This window comes from Maniola jurtina, chromosome 5 (genome assembly GCF_905333055.1).
Source record: "Maniola jurtina chromosome 5, ilManJurt1.1, whole genome shotgun sequence".
NCBI classification, from domain to species: domain Eukaryota; kingdom Metazoa; phylum Arthropoda; class Insecta; order Lepidoptera; family Nymphalidae; genus Maniola; species Maniola jurtina.
This window is the reverse complement of record NC_060033.1, coordinates 14,817,236-14,841,369: the sequence shown is the minus strand read 5'-3', so window position 1 is coordinate 14,841,369 and position 24,134 is coordinate 14,817,236. Positions and strand designations below refer to the sequence as shown.

Sequence of the window (24,134 nt, the reverse complement as noted above, 5' to 3'; positions counted from 1 at the left end):
GAAGGGTATTACCGGTTACCACATGCAATCGGGCAATGTCGATCGATGCCGTCGATCGGCGTGGATCGGTTGATATGGCGGCTTTGACTTGTCGATATCGATAAAACATCAATGAACTATGAATTAATTTATCGTCAATCGATGATGGATCTATTGTCGATTAGGGGTAGATTGATGATCAATTCAATCCGAGAATGTCTTAGGCCGATGTTCACTACACTGAGCAAGTGCAGATTGGTATACTTTACACAACTTTGAAAAGATGGAATAGATAGTTAGGGGTAGTTTAAGTGTATGCAAAGATATGTCAGTGTAACATTCATCACCATAAAAGTAATAGTCCAGCCATCCTATTTTCCAGTGTGAACGAATCTAGTATCAAACATAGTCTAAGAGCGACCTATAAGAGTCCTCTCAAGGGTGACCTCAACCCGCTTTGATATTTCATCGTCAGATAAGGTAATGTATGGCTCTTTAAGATAACTCGTCTCAACTTTTGTCGGCGTCGCTTGTTTTATCTTTAAGGGCTGGTTACTCCGGGAGCTGTTTAACTTTGTTTCCCTTGCTAACCCTTTTATACAAGAAGTAGAAAAGTTTCGGAGATTTCTGTTTGCCTAAACAAAGAAATTTGAATTTTATTCTTAAGTATTTTAATAAATAACCCTGCTTTTTGAATTAAAATATAAAAATGGTAGCGGGAAGTGGTTGGAAGAGGAAAGCTGAGGTGGATGTCCACAATATTGTGGTGACGGTAGTTTCAACTTACGTGGCTTCTCCTCCTGCTCAGTGGCCTGCCTAATCAGCTCGATGGTGATCTGCGAGGTGTTAGTCTGCGGGGGCGAAGGCCTGACGATGGTGGCTCCGGAGTACCCGAACGTGGAGAAGCCCCGGCTGTTAGTTGTGTTGGACCCTGGGGAAATGGTCTGAGTTAAGCACCTGCACTCACATCACACCAATATTATAAAGGCGAAAGTTTGTGTGTTTGTGTGTTAACCCTTTCACGCAAAAACTACTGAAAGGATTTGGCTGAAATTCAGTATGGAGGTAGAATATACCCTGGATTAACACATAGGCTACTGTTTATCCCAAAAAATCAAAGAGTTCCCACGGGATTTTAAAAACCTATATCCACGTGTATGAAGTCGCAGGCCTCAGCTAGTTTTCTATAATAGATGTTATATTTCACTATGGCCACTCAGCCTTGCTTGTGGTAGTAAGTGTACCGGTAAGCGTTAACGCATTTGGGGCAACTCTCAGGCATGCTGGTTTCCTCCCGATGTTATCCTTTACCGTTAATGCAAGAGATAGTTAATTGCTTCAAACGCAGAACTCCGAAAAGGTAGACGTGCGTATCTGGAATCGAACCCCGAGACCCATGAGGAGACTGACGTATTAACCACTAGGCTATGACCGCTTTTTTATCCATACTTAAGTAAGGATAGAATTATTACGTACCTACCTAATATTATAGACCCGAATGTGTGCTTGTATGTTTGTCTGCATAAGCTCGATACTCGACAAGAACATACAATACTTACTATCCCAGGAAAAATATATCAAAGAGGTAAAAAAACTTATCTATGCGGACAAAGTCGCGCGCAAAAAATAGTACCTACAGTATAAATAAAATATTATTTCAACTCCATTTAACCGATGAAAAAGGGCTATCCACTTCTTTCAGTATATATAATTATAATTTCTCAATCCTATTAAACATTTCTAGCCCAAAAAACATTTCGAATTAACGAGAATAGCGAACCATCTTTCACAATCGTTAGAGACAGATCAAACGAAAAATATTTATTTTTACTCACATAAAAAGGCCGTTCCGAAAATCTTTATAAAGGAGATCGTACACTGCCGTTTGAGTCTCAAAAGGCTCAAGGTTGCACATTTCAGTACTGAAAATAGGAGTAACATCAATACTCAATAGCATCTGGGGCGCCAAAAATGTGTGAGTAGAGGTCAAGCAGAGGTCACGTAAAAGCTGACCTTTGCAGACGTCATCAGTATTGCTTCAATGTGATTTTTTTGCATTTTCAGTATTTAAAAATGCGTTATTGGGCCTCAAAGCAATGGGTGGTGTCACAGATAAACTTCTATCAGGTACCCAAATGGGTATATTAGTATTATAAGGCGCAACGCTCACAGACGGAGTGGAGTGGCCCGAGGTGCAGCTTATTTTGCTAAGTTAACCACCACGCTTGATCTGTGCTGACCCGAAATTTGTTTGTGTTTTAACTTCACTCCATCACTATATTCTTTTTTTTTCTTTTTTTGCGACTCTGGCAGCTATTACGGCTCTTGCGTCTTGTTGCTTGTCGTCTTAAAGTATACGATCACCTTTATGAAAGCGTATTCAAATTAAGCCTTCATTTTAATGCTGATTCCTATTTTGTTTTGCAAGAAAAGAACATTTTTCTTAACGTAACTCTCCTCATTTTATGTTCCCGTTATTTTTATTTGAAACGAAATATCTCACGAAGAAATCTTTCAGATATATGTATTACCTTATCGATACCTAAATAAAGGAAGCCTGATGGTAATAAAACTAGGCTATACTAACAAAGCTTCAGCAAGGGAAATATACTAGCTAACTCGCCCTGCTTCGCTTGGGTGGAATTTTCGAAAATACTGTCTTAGAGAAGGTCCTTCGTTATATACTCAATTACTCAAACTGAAAATGATTAATGCCCGTTGAATTTTTTGTCTTTGTCATTTGTATGGGGTTATGTAGCAGAGAGAGCCCTATACTAACTTCTCTCCGTGGATAGAGTAAAGAGAGAATCTACATCCAAAATTCCAAGTTTTTAGACCCAGCCGATTGAGCTGTATGTTGATGTCAATTAGTAATTTTGATCCAGACCTCAAAAACAACCCTTTTTCACCGACTTTTCTCTCGGAGGTTCTCAATTTGACACGTATATTTTTGGCGGTGTTATTCCGAAATAACATAAAATCTGAACTAATTTCGGTACTTATTCAAAAAGTCAAAAGTCAAATCGTTTATTCAAAATGGTGACATTTTACTATTTTTTCAGTTTAGTTAAAAGTTCCGACCTTGGTAATAAAACTGCGAAAATCAGCTAGAAAACCTATTCATTCAATTCGTCAATAGAATAAATACTAAATAACATTCAGAAATCAAAGTTACATTGAAAAAGAATAAACAAATAATGTAGCGTTAAGAAAATGGTAGAGAAGGCAAACGATAAAGAAAGACAAATCGCGTTAGTTTAATAATGAGCAATGTACAGTATCTAAGGCAAAGATAATAAAATACCGGCCAAGTGCGAGTTGGACTCACACACAAAGGCAAAATAAAACTTTTTTTTGTGATGTAATCACTTTACGATTTCAGATTTTTCTTTTCCCTTTTCTTGTGCTATGAAACATTGTTAACTGCCAAGTTTCATGATTCTAGGTCAACGGGAAGATATAGGTTTTGATTCCCTTGTCTTGACAGACGTCAGACAAAAAACGAACTGTTACTATAAGGGTTCCTTTTCTCCTTTTGAGTTACGGAACCCTAAAAACAGCAAATCTGCTGGCAATTTTCCCACACTAAAAAAATAAGAATACATTATAGAGCGATTCCACAAAACTTGGTTGTCATCCCTCGGGATAGCAGGGGGAGCGTTCGCAGGTTGCCACTTTTATCACTGTTCCTCCCTACTTATATGCAAACTATAAGTTATTATTCAAAGCAGCGCGCTTAGTAACAGTTAAACACATCTCGAGATCGTTGATAGATTTCGAGTTTCGGAACACGGTAACATCAAAGTAATGTGTTTAGCTTGATCCACGCAAATCATTCGACATCTAGATAGTGCCTCAAGCGAAAACTTAAAATTATTTTTGGAAATACCAAAACACTTTTTTGGAAAAAATAAACTATAAATAGAAATAGCACCGTTACGTTAAATTGAAAAAAAAAAAATTGAGATAAAGATTGCAGTTTTGCGAAATAAAATTCGGTAGAGAAATGGTATGAAACGAGTGACGGAGAGAGCCCTCTTAAATCGATTTAAAAACGTAATGACAAACCTTTAGGTCTATTTTATTACAAGCCTGACCAAAAAAATGAATGTAATAATTTCAGGGTTCAAGTATGCATTTATGTATGTATGTTTTGGACCTATGTTTTCGATCCTGACTAAGAAGGGATTCCCAAAAGTTTCTTTTTGAGCGAAACCGGAATAAGTTAGCTAGGTCGGATCACACTAATATTATAAAGGAGAAAGTTTGTATGTCTTGTATGTATTAAACGAAGTCGCGGGCATCAGCTAGTATAAAATAAAAACTATAGTGATCTAGATTCTGTACTTCACTATCTTGGCGATAATCTTCTCAATTTAAACGCATAGTAGGTACAATAAGCCTATACATGCTCGTTTGGAAGATGCCAATTATTCAGTCTTGCGTGAGAGAGCCTAGTTAGTGAATAGACTTGGAATATGCCTACAATATCATTGAGGTCTAACAGCTGTAGCCTGTAGCTAACAACATTGCAGTCAATCACCCAAGGCAACCAAATTGCACGGAATTGTATTGCCTAGTCATTGTTGGCTTCGTAGAATCCTACATAGGCTAAGCAATCGAAAGGGTAACAGCTGTAATATGTTCTTAACTACCGGGACATGTTAACTTCATGGGGTTCATGTTAACTTTAGCTACGTATACAAAAATCTTTACATAGAATTATACAAGGAAAAAGTTAAGCAGCACTAAAACTCTTCTCACTTCAAACTAAAAACTTCACAATTTTTGGAAATCTAAGTGGTTAAGTAGAGGATGTAAGTTTGTATGAAAGTCTATCATTTTCCAAGTTATATTCATGACCATGATATATTCATGACATGATTATATTCATGACATTGGTGGTAATACAGATATTAAGAAAGAAACCACTTACCATCAGAACTCACTGTTGGATCGGTTTGAAACAAACTCTCCCTTGTTTGACACCCAGACTCCTTAGTATCCGGCGCACCGACCGACGCGTCTCTTATTTCTCTAACTTTCTTCTCTTCGCTCTCTCTTTTTCTTATTGACTCTTCCTTCTTACTTAAGTCGCTCCGTCTCGTTCTTCCATTCCGTTCTATTCTTACGTCTTCTGTTTTGGGGACGTCGTTTACTTCTCTACGCCAGGGTTCATCGTCTAGGTCTAGGTGGGTTTCTTGGATGAAATCTGAGTCTATGCTAGTTGGCTGGAAAATATAAGATTGTTTAGTTGACTGGTATTTAGTATCAGGTATATTAAGTAGGTCTATCGCATAATTTGTAATATTAGTTTTTGATTAGCTTGAATTTATTCATTTTCTGGAGGATCGAAAAGACGTCATTCAATTAATTCTCTGATATTGAGAACATTTGTTTTTTGCGGTACCTATAAAGAGAATCTCTCTATAAGTTTCCACGAATGATTTTCGAAGGTGAGATAGCTGGAAAAATGTGTGACAAAGAAGGAAGTTGTTCTACGGTGTAACGGAGTGAACCCTTTACAGTTGATTTTATTGATGCATTGATAAATATTCCCTATATCCTTACAGCGATGCCAAATCGCATACATAAATTCAGTAAGACTAATGTTAAATATGTCTAGTTGTTGATGCCGATGATAATACTAAGAATTGAAGACGATAAGAACATAGCCGCAAAAGTTTTCTCTGGCTGACCGTCAAACTTTAGTGTGAATATGGTACTATGATGATGATGGTTTTACTCTTACCCGTACTTTCTGCTGTGAGAACTTCCTCTGTTGTTTGAACATCTCGTTGGTCTGGTTGTCTCGCTCTAAGCTCGCTCGTGGCTCGCTATCGCGCTGCAATCGCTTCGCATCCAGTGTGAGACGGTCGCTTACCATGCTGTCTAGTCTGTCTTCACAGGATTGACGAATGTGTTCCTGGGAATAAAAGAATCTATATAAGTATAAAGGGGAAACTGATTGATTGCCTCATCAGCGTGAGTTCCTCAAATGTTCCTTCCAACAGAATTTCAGACGAGCAGTCACCAATGCACACGCACATATTTTCTTTAGTTTGCTTTGTATTCACCGAGCTGGAAGCCCTGTTTTCCGAGGCGCTGTTTTTAATCTACGCAGAAGATAATAGTGCAATAGTTTGTATGCAAACATAGGTGTCTCTTTCCTCACTCTCTAAAGCTAATGACCTGAAAGAACGAACGAACGACTTTAGATGCTTTGAGAGGCACAGGGGTGTAGCAGTCCAACTTGCCGAATCCGGGCTGCTAAGTAGAACAGCACATTGACAGAAATATACCAAATACTTAACTTTTTTTGCAAGACCCGTAGATACTCTTACTCAGAATTCGCAGCTGAATCAGTCACATTTGACCAACCAGGCAGTTAAGTATATATATTTTAAAGTAGAAGTGACTGACTGACTGAGTTATACATTATTATACTGCACAGGGTCTAAAAACTTGGGATTTCTTACGTAGGTTCTCTCTACACTATGCCCTGAAAGTGGTTATTGATGAATGATAAATATTTAATTACTTTGTTCATAAAATCCAAAAACAGTTCAAAATTTCAATAAACTTTTCGTTAAGTAAGTATTGAATTGTGTTGGATTCTTTAGAAAATTTCCACCGTTGAATATTTTTTGTAAAAGGTTGCTCCTTTTAAATTAATGCATAGACATGGACGCCATTCCGTTTCCTTTTATTTTCGCACAAAATAGAAATAAATGTCCTTTCTTTTCTTTTAATTAAAATATATCTTTATATATTAGCTCCGTCTTTACGGAGCGTATTAATTATATCTTTTGACGAAATTCGTGAAGTAACTCTTCGTTAGTGAATCGTTGAATGATTTCCCGAGGGGCCCAGTAGATGTCTGCGTTGAAAATCGTTTCTATCTTAAGAAATAAAATCTGAGGTAAATAATTTTTAGAGGTTAATCACTGTAAATGTCTCTTGACAAACTCGAAGCTGCGAGTTTTTCCAGAAATTTCTAGATGTCTTTACATCCAAAGTCTCTCAGAGCAAGAAGACTAAAGTTTCCGAAAAGTGCGGGTTACCAGAGATGCCATACTGCCCTGAGGTATGATTGGAGATATGATTTATTATGGGTCTGATAAATAAACTTAGAGAGAGTCAATGGAGAGAGTAACTCATGGACTATTTATACAAACAAATCAGAAGTAAGGTGATTCGTAAAAGAATCAGAGTAACAGCGAGATGTGAAACTCAAATGGCAATGGGCAGTACATGTATGTAAGGACTGAAAGGACTGATAAACCTAATGGGACCAATAGAGTTATAGGTAAAAGTTGACTAACTGATCTATCAACGCAACGCTCAAATTACTGAACGGATTGGTTTGGAAGGCATGCAGATAGCTATTATGACAAAGACAACCACTAACAAAGTATTTTTGATAATTCTAAAACTCCAAAGGGACCCTCCAAATAGGGGTTAATCATTTACAATCGCACGACACAATAGGTCAGATATGACTTCATACACCGGGGAAACAAATTTTGAATGCAATGTATAACAGAGACATAAGTATTGTCTTCAATATAAAAAATAAGATTTGTGTGGAAATAATATATAATGATAAAATGAATAAATCTTTCAACATTCACTCGATATTTCTTCGGTTTCCGCCTTTGAAAGATTATTATGTTTCATTTTTACTCACTTACTCATCATTTACTCACTCGCAGCTTTGTGTCATTTTTATTATGAATTCGTACAAACGACAATGGTCTATTTTGAGTTCTTTGGAATTGCTTTTCATATTTATTTTAATGATGAGACGCGTGTTAAATATGAACAGTGTACTTTGTTTATATAAATAAATAATGTACTTTTTATCAAGAAACAGTTAAAAATTATTTTGCTATATTATAGCAAAATAATTTTTAACTGTTTCTTGCTAAACATGAACTTCCGCAAAGTAACGCCTGATTCTATCCAAATGTACTTTTTATGTTGATTTTGTTTTGCACGTCATAATTTTATACCTATTTGTGGCGATTATTGGCGTCACTCAGAAAAGCAGGTATTATTTAAATATTTTTATCGAATTATTGGAATGTCCTCTCAAAACCAACACAAAAAACACTAGTTCAATGTGTAAAGGTTATCCGAGAGTCTTAATCTAAACAAACTAATGCCAAAATAAATAATTTAATTAGAGCGTGATTGCTATCACAACATTTAATTATCTAGTTCACAATCCAAATACCGAAAATATGCGATATCGCGCCGAATCTCAGAAGGAGACTGAACTAAAACCTTCGAAACACCCGTATTTATGCAAGTTAGCAACAGCCTCCTAGCAACAGATTGTATGACATCGAATGAGCGAAATATCGATTTTATCAAACTACCTGCATTAGATAAATTAATAATTTTATATTATTTTTGACAACTCAAATCAATTTTTAAAAATAACCTTACACGATACTAAGATTGTAATATGTAACATCTGAATGTTCATACACCCACTTATACAAATAAAGAATGATTGAAATACCCAAATTGTAAAAATGGAGCCCAATGTTGTGCGTCTGTCTATCTGTCTGTCTGGCCGCGTGTTACAGGTCTTTAGCTAGTAGCCGGAATGAGTTACAAACCTGAAATTTTGGTATTTGCTGTAGTACGTTGACTCAAAACTGAATACCTGTTTAATTTAGCTTAAAATATGTAGTTACCTTGATAATCTTGTGGTCCTGGTATAGCTTCCTGATGCACTTGAAGAAGAAGACGAAGCTCATGCCGGACAGGATCAAACAGAAGATGATCAGGATCACCTTGATGTGCGTTTGGTGGATCATGGACTCTGTTTTGTGCTGGAATAAAAAATTGTGTTAAGTACTAATGTTTCTGGGGTTCTGTACCTCCTAGAAAAAGAAACTATTACAAAATTACTTCGATCTTACTTATACTAGGTTCTACGGACTCGCACTTAATCGGTTTCTTTAATCAAATTAGCGATGCAGTCTAATGCAATGTGACTGGGTAAATTAAACTCGTTAAGGTCCACTTGTATCTTTTATGATTTGTCACAATAAATCCCGTGTAGGAGTCGGTTAATCAGTGGGGTGATTCTACATTGCTGCTTCATTGAGTGATATCAAAATAATTTTTCGTAGAAAACCCTCAACAGATTAAAAATAAATATAGCTACATCATTGGAGGCTGTTTTAGACATTCGACTTTTATCTATCACGGAGACACTCTTAAGGGAAACCTGGATGTTAGTAACAGAATAAGGTTGAAATCTATAGAGCGCACTTTGACTTAGCTTCAGTTAAAACGAGACAGATTTATGCCAGCGGTATAGCGCTGTCTCGTTTTAACGGTGTCTTAAGTCTGAGCAAAGTCAAAGTGCGGTCTATAGATGTCAGGCCAAGAGTATTACCACACATTTGTCCGGCTCCTCGTCCGCCTTGAGCCTGCAGTTGGCGTAGTTGTCGCACTTCAGAGCGCTGGCGATGCAGGTGTTGTCTTCGCAGTCAAATTCCGTGGTCTCATCGCATTTCTCTACAGACATGTTTTGTTTTTGAATTATTTGAAACTGCGTCGAAATATCGACATTTACACTGGAATTCATAGTCAAGATAGGAGCTTGTTTAAGGACCATTCGGACAACCCGGATACGAATATGAGACTAGTATAACTAGTAGTAGAAGTATCTGTATGGTCCCTTGAAGAAACCCCTATCTTGATTTAAACACTAGTGTTAAACAAGCGAAATTGCATTTTTCAACCAACCCGAGGACTACTCTGTGAACGACGGACCACCCCGTGTCCATCATCTACAGGTCCTCAATAGAGAGAGTCCTATACTAACTTTGCTTCGTCGTTAGCGCTTACCATTATTATTAGGGTTGAGTGTCCTAAAGGCGGTGAAAGTGGCGTTTATCTTGACAACCCCGTTCCTCGCGGCGTATAACCGCACGTGCATCACGTTGCTCTGGTCTTCATCGCCATCCTTGCCCGAGTCTTTGGTCATCACCGGGTTGGCTACGGAACCACAGTAGTGGACCAATCTGTTAACAAAGGATATTAATATAGCGCCTTCGTAGCCGTCACAAGGGCATTCTGGGCGCAATAAGGGATAGGAGAGATTGCCCAATAATTAAACATTGGGTGCTTAGCTGTGGCCACCTGGCAACTAGAGTTGCCACGGTAGGTTACTTTATACTAACTTTACTAACATAATTATAAGGAATTATTGTTACAAACACACTAACTTTGTACATGGACCTTATACAGACCAAGAGGTCTGAAATAAAATATTATTTATTTATTTATTTAATTTAATCGCATCTTTTTAATGTGTAATCTAGGCGCGTTGGGCGATTTTGGAATGGTTAAAAATTTCAAGGTCGCGTCACCGATATGAATAGAATAGAATAAAATTAAATGAAATATGCTTTATTCTAGACCAATGTAAAAAAAGAAAGACATAGGTACAAGTAAAACAATAAACAAGACAATAGAAATACAATTGGCGGCTTTATCGCTTTGAAGCGATCTCTAACAGCATCTCTTTAGATCTCTATGATATAATGAATTTATAGATTCAAATTTCTTTTATAAGTGCTTTTGAATCAAAAGAATTTACCACTGGATTGAATGCCATTCCTACCTAGAAGAACCATGCAATAACAATAACGGTGCTCGGAGTGCCAACAGTTGTAAAATCTTTGATTTTAATTTACAGATAAAGTTTAAACTTTTGATATTAGGTACAATTTATTTGAAAATCCAAAAAAATAACGACTTTCGTTTTCACTTCTGTCGCAAGCCCCCACTGAGTGCCAATTTTTTTATATATAGACTTATATAGATTGATTTTATTTTATTACAATGTTTATAGGCGAATGAATAAATGATACAATGAACTAATCAACAACCAACAAACAAACACACTTTTGTATTTATTTTTATGAGTATAGATTTTGTTTTCACGAATAAGCTTCAGTCTTTTTTAGTACAATAAAAAACTTTGGCTGTAAAAAGTTTTTTACCCTTATTGGAATAATGCCCCATGCTATGTTTAACTACATTATTTCATTCATACGACTCTGTAAAGTTTATTTTTCTTATCAGAGTTTCCATTGTCCTGTCGTGGTATATTGCAGTCCCTTATTATTATCGAATTCAAAAGGGCGAAGGGAAAATATTTTTCGAATGGCTTCAGGAAGTTTTATTCAATATTGCCGCGTTATTTGAGTTAGCAAAGGTAAATAAAATTTGTTTATAGAACAGAGAATGCGTGGAGAATTATATGTATCTACGTGAGAAAAATTTACAACTTTGTTATTAATTTACTCATTGATGCCCACGACTCTGTCCGCGTGAATTTAAGTTTTCAAGTATCCCGTGGGAACTTTTTGATTTTCTGGTATAAAAAGTAGCTTTTATAATTCTCTAGGTCTTTAACTGTATCCGTGCAAAAAAAAACACGTCGATTCGTTCGTTGCTCAGTTGCGCTTGCGACGTGATTGAACGATAAATCAACAAACAAACATATTTTCGCATCTATAATAATATAGGTACCTAGTAGTGATTATGGGTCTTTGGTCACTCCACAGAATTCCAAATAGGGTAATAGAAATGGTATGTGTCGATTTATAGCAACTCCTATTTTTCATACATCTAAAGGTAAAACTGACTGATTGGGCTTATCAAAGCTATCGACGTAAGTACAACCTTACGCCACTGGGTTCATCAACTTAAGATTTTGTATGTATGTAGGCTCTTTGTACGATTATATAACCCCATTAAGAAACGACTGAAATTTCAAGCGAAGCCGAGTAGATTAGCTAGTATAGAAATAATTTAAAAGTACATATTTTTAGTATCCAACGCAACATAAATTAAACTAACGCTATGCAAATAAAAAATGGGTGGTGTGGTGTCGAGGGACGCTCGACACCACAAGCGAAGCTTCTACAAATTTTTCGGTGCAAGCAATTTTCAGTGGAAGTATATATTATTACATTTTAAATTAAAAATAATGTAAGGAATTTATGTTTTATAGCGTGGATAGAACGTGTCTAAGACAGGGAAGTTGTGATGGAGATAATATTTTTCGGCAGCCGAGTGCACAACGCCGCGAGCTTTGCTTCAAAAATATTTTTACAATAGATATAAAGGCGCGGCCACTAACGCTTTTTTCACTATTTCTGTATTAATTATGAATTTCGTGGTGTCTATTAATACTAAGCGAAACCAAGCCAAATACTAAAGATATCGTAAAATAACTTACTTTTCATCAAACTCCAATACGCTACCGAAAACTTGAACGAAATTTTCTTCGCACTCGTTAGGCTGCCCTACCGAGTACGAGGTGAAGTTGAGGTAGATCTGAAAAAAGGGCCAACATTGATTCAAAAATCCTTTAAATAATTACCTACATACTTTTGATAGATTCCTATGAGCTGCTTTTGTCGTAGAATGCTTTTTATCCTTCAGGCCCAAAATGTAGAATTCTTATAATATTGAAAAGAGTAAAAAGAGCTGATAACTTTCAAACGGCTGAACCGATTTTCTTCGATTATAGCTAAGAACACTTAGCTTCTTTACTCAATATTTTAGTCTTGACTTTTATTTGTATTTAATTTAATTGAATTTAAGATAATATTCAAACACCAGTTATAGTGGTAAAACGTATAATCAGACATTATCTCAACATATTGTACCCACATTTTATTGAATGAATCATTGAATTTTAAAAAAAAACACTCTCGATCAAGCTACCTTTCAAACAAAAAAAAACTAAATTAAAATCGGTTCATTCGTTTAGGAGCTACAATGCCTCAGACAGATACACAGATACAAACGTCAAACTTATAACACCCCTCTTTTTGGGTCGGGGGTTAAAAAGCTGAAGGTCCTTTCGACCTGTCGCGAACAATAGGTGTAAATACCTAAGCCTCGATAGCTCAACGGTTGAGGAGCGGACTGAATTCCGAAAGGTCGGCGGTTCAAACCCCACCCGTTGCACTAATTGTCGTACGCACTCCTGGCACATACTTTACGCTTAATTGGAGGGTAAAGGGGAGTATTAGTCATGATTAGCATGGCTAATATTCTTTACAAAAAAAATACCTTATGTCCCTCTGGCACATCAATCCTCCACAAGAAGTCTAGCGCTTGATTTGCAGACTTCTCTATGCAGTCTTTGTCCATGTCGTCCGATTCTATCCTTCCGTGCTTTCCTTTGAAAGACTTGTAACAGGAGTCGGGGATGCGAACTGAAACAAAAGACAATTCAAAGTCCCGATTGCTCTATGGTCGGAAGGACTGATATCCTAGGTTCAAAGTAGGGGTGTTACGATATTCACATCATGCGCAATGCGGAACATACAGACATCCGCATCCGCATCAATTAATGCGGGGCTTTTACGGATGCGGATTCATATTTGCAACAAGTAACGACTTGTAATGAAAGTGGGAGGGACCAGAGAGGCGCGTTCCTCGTGCATGTTTTAGTGGAGCTAATCATTTAGTGGTGCTAACCAATTAATGGAGCTAAGTATTTAGTGGAGCTAAGTATTTAGTAGAGCTAACTGTTTAGTGGAGCTAACCATTTAGTGCAGCTGAGTTAGTAAAGGATACACTTATAAACAGGTTGGAGGCTGAGAAGGCTGCCATTTTGCTATTTTTTAATTTAATTATTGAACAAAGTTTTTTCTCTTAATAGGCTCTACATAATTACGACTACAAATTGTTTTTATTTTGTTCATATTTTATTAAATAAAACATGTCAAAATGAAATCGATTTTCTTTTATTTATGCACCTACCTAGTTACTTAAAATTGAAATATCTTTAAAAATCCTGAAATCCGCATCCGCTTCTAATTTTTGCATCCGCAACAACCCTGGTTCAAAGTAACCATTAAAGTTGTTTTTCTTTTAATCTCAATAAGCTTTTAATCTATTCTTTAAAACTTAACGATGACATTTTAATTCTGGAATTTCCACTATTTCATTTACATATTTTATGGAATTCAAAAAGGATGCAAGAGTTTCGAGAAAAAACTGTATTTACTTGATACTTCAAAAGGTTAAATGCTTTAACGCAACTTATTAAAAATGCAACGAATAAATTTTCATACATTACCTACATCTCTGGCCCTAAGTAATGAAATATTAATACGTTCATGGTTTACATAATCTGCACAAACACCGGACTTCATAAACTTTCTCTAATTAGTAGCTAGAGGACATGTTTTTAGCAACAAATAAACATAAAAGTTACTGCCGGCTTTAAGATGAAATAACTTTTTTCAAGGTTTTATGCGCAAATGTACGCTCTCCAAATATTTCTATACCCATTCATCTTTTTTTGAATCCTTTTCGTTTCCTTCCTTGCATTATAATGATGCAATTGCTAAGCGGATTCTCTGTTCCGGGTTTTAAATGTGAGTACTAACCGTATTAAATTCCTAATGTTACCTATTTTTTATCAAAAACCAGATTACTCACTTAGTTCTTAAGCACAAATACTGTTCTTCTAGATTTAGTGCTATAATTTAGTAAATAATTTTCTTGCAACAAACGAGGTCAAAGGATGTTCACCTTCTCAACCCTAGTCTTACTATATTAGTTAGGTACACCACAGGCAGTTAGTTATAGTTAAAACTAAAGACCATCAAAAGAAAAGTTACTTTCGGTTGCACAAGTTCAATTGTTTTTTTTTTTCACCAAAATTTGATATAAATACAACATTATGTCAACTTTTGGTAAAATTATGCCACCCCCTTTGCTTTTTATTTGGTGAGCAGGTTAAACTAAAACGATAAAGCCTCATTCGCACGAGAGCTTTTTTAACGTCCGTTAAAATAAGCGTTCAAATAAAACAAATGCATTCCCAAGTATCTGTTTACACGTCAACGCTTTTTTAACGCGCACTTTGTATTGTCAGCGCGACGCCGGGTTCTAAAGCAACGCTTTCTTAACGCTCGTGCGAATGAGGCCTAAGTAATTTCTGTGTTGCAACTTGCAACTATCAAAAGGGTGCAATCCAAAAATAATTATAGTCTACTAGCTGATGCCCGCGACTTCGTTCGCGTGGATGTAGATTTTTTAAAAATCCCGTGGGAACTCTTTGATTTTCCGGGATAAAAAGTAGCCTATGTGCTAATCCAGAGTATAATCTATCTCCATTCTAAATTTCAGCCCAATCCGTCCAGTAGTTTTAGCGTGAAGGAGTAACAAACATACACACACACACACACACACACACATACAAACTTTCACCTTTATAATATTAGTGTGATGCGCCATGTTCATTCTACAGCTTTGGAAAAATGTAAAGAACTTACCACTATTGGGTACGTTTAAAAAAGCAATCTGTATCCGGAAGCCTTCGTACTCTATGGTGTCATCTGAATAAAACTTCAGCCAGGCGTGCGGGCCCGACGTGGTGATCTGGCGCGGAAACGTCTCTCCACACAGTTTGTCCAGGAGGTTGAAGTAACCTTTGTCACCATCACGGATCTACCAAAAATAAATGCAATAACAATTAAAAACTAGTGGATGCCAACAGGGTATTCCACACCTATACAAAAGTCAATCTTGCGCTTGCGCAGACGAAGGACTATAAATTCACGGATGATTATAAAAAGTGTAAATTAAAAATTTATAACACCCCCGACAAGTGAAGGTTACAGTAACTAGAAAAGAGCTGATAACTTTCAAACGGCTGAACCGATTTTTTTTGGATTATAGCTAAGAACACTCTCGATCAAGCCACCTTTCAAACAAAAAAAAAAAACTAAATTAAAATCGGTTTGTTAGTTTAGGAGCTACGATGCCACAGACAGATACACAGATACACACGTCAAACTTATAACACCCCTCTTTTTGGGTCGGGGTTTAAAAGTGGGACACTAAGAACTGCCTCGTTTATTGTATATGATGGACTAATAGCTACTACGGCGAACCACTATAGTAAAAGATGAGGGATTTTGTCCTCCACGGACAATAAATGACACGGTCTCTCATCTGTGCAGCTTGAAATGATATGAACATTTTATTTCCATTACTTATAGGAGGGGGTGATGATATTGATATTAATACTTACTTCTAAATAATCATAAATACATTCTGGATGGTACTCTATGTGGAACATGTCAACGAATGTGAGCTGGACTACTTGATTATCTGCACCTGGAAACATTGGTCAAGTTAAAAGAGGTCTAGCTAAAAATTGATTGTCTGTAAAGTCGGTTTACTGACGATAGTTGAACGTGACAACAAAGGCCGATCGCGGCGTTACCTCGCATGAGTCATGTTTTTTCGTGCGTGCAGCCGGCTGTATCGAATTATAAGACGTTGTCACGTCAAAAAGTACCATTTCCCTATGCTGGCTCAGTGACCTAAAAGAAGATCTTGGTTTCTGGCACAAAAAGCTGCCACTGTCCATCGCTCTCTTGCTAGATTTTCACCCGTCACGGTCTTGCGCCGCCTGAATCCAGCGCTCGCTGCAACTCGATTGACATCACCTGTTCATCTAGTGCCCTGCACTGCTGTAGGTACATTATACAGCACTTCCTAGGGCTTCCAGGTCTTTCGATGCTTTAGTTATACCTGAACGTCTTTCCCTTTGCCTAAGCAACCCAACTACGTTTTTGTCATTGCACTATTCATCGAATTAGGACGATTACGCACTCCGTCCGATCCGAATCCATGAAAGAATTTTCCGAAGTGGTCATAGAACTATTCGTATGGTAGCTTACGCACTGCTCCGACTTCCGTCATCCGTGAGAGTATCTCGGATGTGTCTAGTATTCAAATCGGATGTATGACGTAGATATGGCAAAGTTGTCCACTGAATAGCTTGGATTTGGATCAAAGACTGGATTAGTGCGTAAGCAATATCCAAGTTTGGTCCGAGTTTTTATACCCGTATTTTCACGGACTCAATCGCATGACTGCGTAACCGCTCTTTAGTGTATACAATTATATTGAGTTCGGCCACCAATTTTTGAATGAACCTGAGTTGAGCTTGGTGTCTGAAGACAGAGGTAGAACCAAGAGATTCAAGGACTATAGCTTTTAAAAAGTCATCATCCTCATCTCAATTCGCCCATCCATCCATCACCCATCGCCGGTACACTCGGTCTCTTCTCGGAAAGGGTTTAGGCCATAGCCCACCACGTTGGCCAAGTGCGGATTGGCACACTTCATATTTTTTAGAACATTACAGAGAACTCCCAGGTACGCAGATTTCCGCATGATGTTTTCTTTCACCGTTAAAGCAAGTGATATAAATTACTTAGTCGTTAATGAATAAATAAAATTAATTACTTACCACTTATGACTGTTGTACAATACGTATTACTCGAATAATTAACATCCTCTTTATCTCCGAGATGAGGATGCGAAATATACGATTTATCTTTATCAAAAGTAAAACTTTTACATTTGATGTGTTTATTATCGTTTCTTTTCACCCTCTTCTTAGGTATAAAATCTGCTAAAAAACTGTTTTTATTGCTATTTCGTAATCTCTCCACGTAATCACTATTTTTATTTACATTTTTGTCTAAAAAATCTTCGTCCTCTGTATAAATTTCGTCATATTTTCTAACGTTGTCAACAATCACTCTCTCTCTTGCTCCGTAGCTATTTGATTCATATTTTACATTATTTACATTATTTACGCTATGTTTATATACATTGGTCCTCGATTTCATTTTCAGATTTTTGTTATTGACTTCTTTAACTAAACCATGTATTGGTTCCATTATGTTTCGCATACTTTTATGCTTGTTATCATGATCAGCTGTTTGCTTCGAGACTACGCCGATAGTGGAACAAACTGAAACAAGAAGAAACATATTTTTAATCCTTAAACTTACGAAATGCATACTTAACATTAATTTTATTTATTCCTAAATACAATTTCTTTGTTAGTAATAATTTTCATATAGAATTGTCAAAAAAATTATGAATTCTGTTTGTTGATTGTTGATACTAAATAAAACGTTTGCATTTTTATTCTTGAATTACCTTGTATTAAATTAACCCAGATTTAATAGAATACAAATTTGACACGAGGTCAAAAGCGGATTTTGTATAGAAAATACAGAACGGGAAGTGCAAATAGAAAATATTTTTGCATATTCGGATAGGCCGAAAATTTGTAACGAACATGGAACAACGGTATTTAAAATTTCAACCGAAAATCGTATTGTTTTATTTCAATTGTTCGTGCTACGATTTTGTTACATAGCTATTGCATCCCATTGTTTTATTTAACAAGCAATGGATATGTGACGTCAGAGCAGCGTTTACATGTTCTGCAAATAGGCAACATTTTGATAGAGAATTAAGCGACCTTAGCTGGATTTTTAGAAGGGAAAAACAACCTCAAAAGGAAAAACGGAACCCTTATAGGATCACTCTTGTCTGTCTGTCTGTCTGTCTGTCCGTCTATCATGTCTCTCAAGAAAACTTATAGGGTACTGCCCGTTGACCTAGAAACATGAAATTTGGCAGATACAGGTAGGTAGCTTATAAGAGCTACCTACCTGTATCTGCCAAATTTCATGTTTCATGTTTGTTGTTTGTTGTACAAGTAAAGGGAAAAAATCCAAAAACAGTAAATTTGTGGTTACATCACAAAAAACCGGCCAAGTGCGAGTCAGACTCGCGCACCAAGGGTTCCGTACTCGGGTATTTTTCCAACATTTTGCACGATAAATCAAAAAAATGTTAAAATAAATAAAAATCTGTTTTAGAATGTACAAGTACAGCCCTTTCATACTATACCCCACTTGGTATAGTCACCTTACTTTGAAAATTGAAACTAATTTAAATTTTTTTCCACACACTCACACACGCACTCCACACACATTACAGTTACACCATTGCATAGGAATGCAAAGCGCTTCACTACAAATTAAAGTTTCAGATGTTTAATATTCCGTCAGGAAATTCCGTCGAGTATCGAAACTATTTGGAACAAACGCGTCGATGGAGGCTTGCTATGGAATAGAGGAATGATAGTAAAACTGCTTCAAATAGTTTCATAAATATGCAACATTTCCATAGGTAAAGTCGGGTTACATAGCTTAGTGTTCCGTACCGTATAATAGTCTATTTATCTGACAGTACCTACCTCCAAAATTGCACAATCTTGGTACCTTGATGGTTACTTGACATTGAACCAATTTTGACGCCATTATAATACATTTTTCGCTTGGCAACAAAGAGCGTAGTCAGCGCAAACTCAGTTTGCTACAGAAAGAAAGCTCTTAAGGTTAATTTACAGCGAGACCTTTAGGGGAACATTTATGGACGACGTGACGCGTACACGATAAAATCCTCCATAGTTTTTGTTACATTTTATTGATAAAATGGTACTTACTTCTACTACTTGGTTTTACGGTCGTACTTCAGTCCTTGTTATTAAGATTTCATAAATTAAAAGAAGCAGTGTTAGCCTAGTGGTAAAGAGGTCGGCCTTGGGTACAAGCGGGTTCGATTTCGGGGCACGCACATCAAAATTTTCTAATTTATGTGCGTCTTAAGCAGTTAAATAAATTTGAAGGTGAAAAAATCGTGAGGTTACGAAGCATGCCTTAGAGTTCGGACAGAAGTGAAGTGACGGACAGACAGACATGACGAACAGTACAATATTTTCTTATAAGTACTCCTACCAAAGTACTTGTTTATTTTGCTCATAATATTTTATTCTCCACACGTCCCATCGGGCGCGAAAATAACAAAATTGCGTCATAATAAATTATCTCAACGGATGTGTGAGGTCAGGATGTTAAAAGGATGTTATCTAATGAAAGGACTTTTTTATGTGACAGCGGGAAACGGAAGCAAACGAGAGCTTTGCAAATTGAATTTTTCTGAAGGGATTTTCTTTTACCTATCAAATATTATGTTATATTAGAGTCATGAAAAACAAGACGTACTATAAATAACCTAAAAACCAAAATACTATTTATCTTGTAGGGGTGGCTCTGTTCTATAATCAAGGATCTATCTTGCCAAAAACATAGTGTGGTTTAAATTCAAATTAGGTAGTAGAATTATTTTTTAAAGTATGGCCAAACGCTTTAGGATTCCGTAGTAAATAAGGAACCCTAGTTTCTTCCAGTCCGTTGTCTGTCGGTCTGTCTGTTTGTCTGTGTAAAAATAAACTATATTTAAGAGCTGTTACGTTGAAATTTAATACAGTTAGAGAAACCTATTACCGCTACAAAGAAGCAGATATCTATATAATTAAATTTTGAAAAAAAAAAACAGCGACATGAAACGTGAAAAGCGAGTGTCCAAAAATATTTGATTCATCGCTTTGTTATTTACAGGTTACTTTATCCAAAGGCGAGTTCTGTGGCTTCTTAAGCTTTTTTGTATCAGCTCCCCGCTCCTCTATCGCCACTGTATGTTATCCCGATGGCACGAATAACTCGCCGCTTCCTGTCAAAGCGCGCAATGAATAAATTAGCGCCCGAGGCTTCGCCGCCGCGAGCGGTTTTTACGCTTATTTTGTAGTGATGACATGGATTTTTAACCCCCGACCCAAAAAGAGGGGTATTATAAGTTTAACGTGTGTATCTGTGTATTTGTCTGTGGCATCGTAGCTCCTAAACGAATGAACCGATTTTAATTTAGTTTTATTTTGTTTGTTGCTGTTTTAGTTATGATAACATGAAGACTAATGTGTATTCCAATGAGTACAACATTGACCGGGAGAGAGTTAGCAGTAATTCATTTAACTCTTTTCAATCGTAATTGTATGATGTCCTGATGACATGAAGAACTACATTAAAATGCGTCATCAGTAAGAATATTTTTTCCTACAAAAACAGGTAACTTTATTCAAAGGTGAGTACTGGAGCTTATTAAACTGTTTTGTATCTTCCCACTCCTCTATCGTCACTGTTTGTTATCCCGATGCCACGAATAACCCGGCGCTTTCTACCAAAGCGTGTAATGAATAAATTAGCGCCCAAAGCTTCGCCGCCGTGAGCTGTTTTCTGTCTATTTTCTAGTGATGACATGGATTATGAAAGCTAAGTGAGTATTCAAATGAGCAAAATATTGATTAGAAGAAAGTTGCCAACAATGTATGTTATTTATTTCTTTTCAATCGTAACTGTATGATATACGTGTGACATGAAAAACTGCATCAAATTACGTCATCAGTAACGAGTATTTTTTTTCCTACAAATCTTTGTAGGAAAAACTATAATCAAAGGTAAGTTCTATGGGTTATTAAACTGTTTTGTATCTCCCCGCTACTCTATCTCAACTGAGTGCTATCCTAATGACACGAATAACTCCGCGCTGTCTGTAAAAGCGCTTAATGAATAAATTAGCGCCCGAGGCTTCACCACCGGCAGCGGTTTAAACATCTATTTTCTAGTGATGACACAGATTTTTTACTATAAACGTCTGGTATAGACTATAGAGACAATTAGTGTCTTTAAACTTCAGTTTCATTATCGTCGTCAGACTATGGCCTTGTGGGGTATAATATATATGACTCCGCTGGTGTTAAATGATACACCCAAAGTTATGTACACTGGTTTATTGTTACCCACATTATATAATACACAATAAGAAAATTTACACTAAAGTTGTATTTACAATGCTAACTAATTATTTACATGGAACAGAATGCGTTCTATTCATTATCGCGAGTCGTCCACGAAGGGGACGCAACGAGTGTCAAAGTAGACTGATGAAACGCACTGAACACTGGGAATCTGGGGAAAGCCTTTTTATAGTCTTTCCCCGTCCACCGTACTTGTTTACGCAAAAGCCAGTAAATACCGGTTCTTACCGGCTGCGCGCAGGTGTGTTTAGCAGGTGCGCTCGCAGCTGCGATATGCAGGTGGCATTCTTGGAATTTGCCCGCCGCGATTTACCGTCGTCACACAACAAACAGTTGCGCGACGACCAAAACGCGGTCTAACCAACTTACAGTGGTCGGTCGCCACAGCCTCACGATAAGGGCCTTTTTCCGCTTTGCCCCCCTCAGTGTGAAAATACCCGATGACACGAATGACTCAGAGACGCAAACGCGCGGTGATTACATTATCTCCCGCGCTGCAACATTTTGTAGTGTCGTGGTCACTTTCCTTCACCTTCCACCCTTCCTTTGATTTTCTTTTCAGGTAGTTTCAATTGCTTTTGTGAAAAAAAAAAAGATTAATTCGCTATTAATAATAGGGATAGGAAATCCCTGGTTTAGCTAAGTGGTTTAGCTAATGGGACACTCTTGGCTCGGGTACGATTTTGTCGTAAAGGGTGTAGACAAAAAACTAATGTAAAGTTGCTACTGATGCGCCGTGGTGACATATTCTAACATAATTATGGCCTATGATGGTAACGATTTTCCGCTTTTTTCCCCACAGTGTGAACATACCCGATGACACGAATGACTCAGAGATGCAAACGCGCGGTGAATAAATTATCACCCGAGGCGACGCTCGGAGGTCTCGCCGCGAGATTTTGTAGTGTCGTGATAAATACTGGTTTCCTTCAGTTAGTTTTCTTTTTTAGGATTGTTGTTTCAGTTGTTTTTATGGAAAAATAAAGAATAGTGAGTTGTTTGAAAGAAAATAGGAGAAAGAGGTATGCTTAGCATTCATTTCGCGTTTTGTATTATTTAGGTGTTTCACACAAAATTAATAATAAGTACCTACCTGATTACTAGTCTGAACCTCAGACTATTGATTACTAGTCTGAGATTCAGAGTATTTTACCTCTATACTACTCTATAAACCGTTGGTAAAAATGAATAATAGGTTGATATATTTTGAAGTTTAAGTTAAACCAAAACCGATAACTGAATTGGTGCTGCACGTAAACCTTATTTTCCTTAACCTATTATATTTTCGTGCAGCAATTATAATAATGACTGCATATGCATTTTATTCTTTTTTATTTTTTTTATTCTTTTGTTTGTAAAAAATGGAAATATAGGCTTAACTCGTAAAATTATAAAATAAATCGGCTTTTTTAATCGTAAAATCATAAAATAAATTAATCTTTTTTTCTTTTTGTCAGCCCTAGCACAGACTACGGTCTATTTGGGCTGCAAAATTCCAAACACCAGTCTGTTTTTTATCTTGTGCTTTGGTCTATAAAAAATGGTGAAAAATGTTTCTCTTTAAATTAAGTCTATTACTAAATAAATAAAAATAAAAAATAATATGGAGTCAAGCAGCAAATAAGAAGTTATCAGGCAGTGAATTCATGTAATTCATTGAGCTATGCTTCGAGAGTCTCTAGGTATGTGATCAAATCAAAGATGAGGAGATCGGTAGGAGAACTGAAGAATCCGACAAAGCGGGTTGCGAAGCTGAGGTGGCAATGGCCGGACATTATACTCTAGTGTAATTATCTATACTAATAAATAAAATTGGAGTGTCTGTCTGTAATTTCGAAATAACTACCTCATATTAAGCTCATATGGTTATTTGAACGATACCATAACTGAATCACACGTTTTTAAAATTTTTGTCTGTCTGTCTGTCTGTCTGTCTGTCTGTCTGTTTGAAAAGGCTAATCTTTGGAACGGCTGAACCGATTTTGACGGGACTTTCACAGGCAAGTAGAGGATTGATCAGGGCGTAAAATAGGCTACTTTTTTAACCCACTTTTAAAAAGGGAGTTGTATTTTCTAACTATGTACACCGAAATCTCCGAGATTTCTGAACCGATTTGCGTCATTTCTTTTTTAATCGATAGAGGAACTTTGCGACATTGTTTCATAAAAAATTTGGAGTCCAACTCCTCAATCCTGATGCTGCAGGGGATCTGACCAATCCACGCGGGCGAAGCTGCGGGCATCAGCTAGTTTTGTAATATAATAGCTCGAGAGCGATTGCTGCAACAAAGATTTCTGGCATTTTCCGTAATGGTTTGTCGCGATGTGGAAACTGCTAAGTAGCTTTGTCGCATTGATTACGCTTGGGCGGCAGCATGATAGGGATGGTGACGTGAATGACATAGCATTACGTAGAGATGCGGTTGGAATAAATTATTTATTTATTATTAAGGCGCATCCCTTGGAGATATCTTATTGAGCTGTCATGACGCGACAGTTTTATGCTTGTCATTTTGCGACATTTATCTGTTCCTACCAAGGCTCCTACAGATAAATG

The 24,134-nt window shown here is 36.8% G+C and overlaps 1 protein-coding gene across 1 annotated transcript in view; it reads right to left on the bottom strand.

Annotated features, from left to right (window-relative positions):
• The window catches only part of LOC123865067, a 182,737-nt gene that overhangs the window by 1,660 nt on the left and 156,943 nt on the right, over positions 1–24,134 (bottom strand). Inside the window, exons 3-13 of the mRNA XM_045905900.1 lie at positions 17,309–17,818; positions 16,079–16,164; positions 15,318–15,492; positions 13,099–13,244; positions 12,257–12,354; positions 9,853–10,028; positions 9,398–9,519; positions 8,688–8,825; positions 5,732–5,905; positions 4,916–5,210; positions 767–910 (exon numbers count right to left, since the gene is read on the bottom strand). Coding sequence (XP_045761856.1) covers positions 767–910; positions 4,916–5,210; positions 5,732–5,905; positions 8,688–8,825; positions 9,398–9,519; positions 9,853–10,028; positions 12,257–12,354; positions 13,099–13,244; positions 15,318–15,492; positions 16,079–16,164; positions 17,309–17,818 — 2,064 coding nt within the window. The remainder of the gene's footprint in view (positions 1–766; positions 911–4,915; positions 5,211–5,731; positions 5,906–8,687; positions 8,826–9,397; positions 9,520–9,852; positions 10,029–12,256; positions 12,355–13,098; positions 13,245–15,317; positions 15,493–16,078; positions 16,165–17,308; positions 17,819–24,134) is intronic.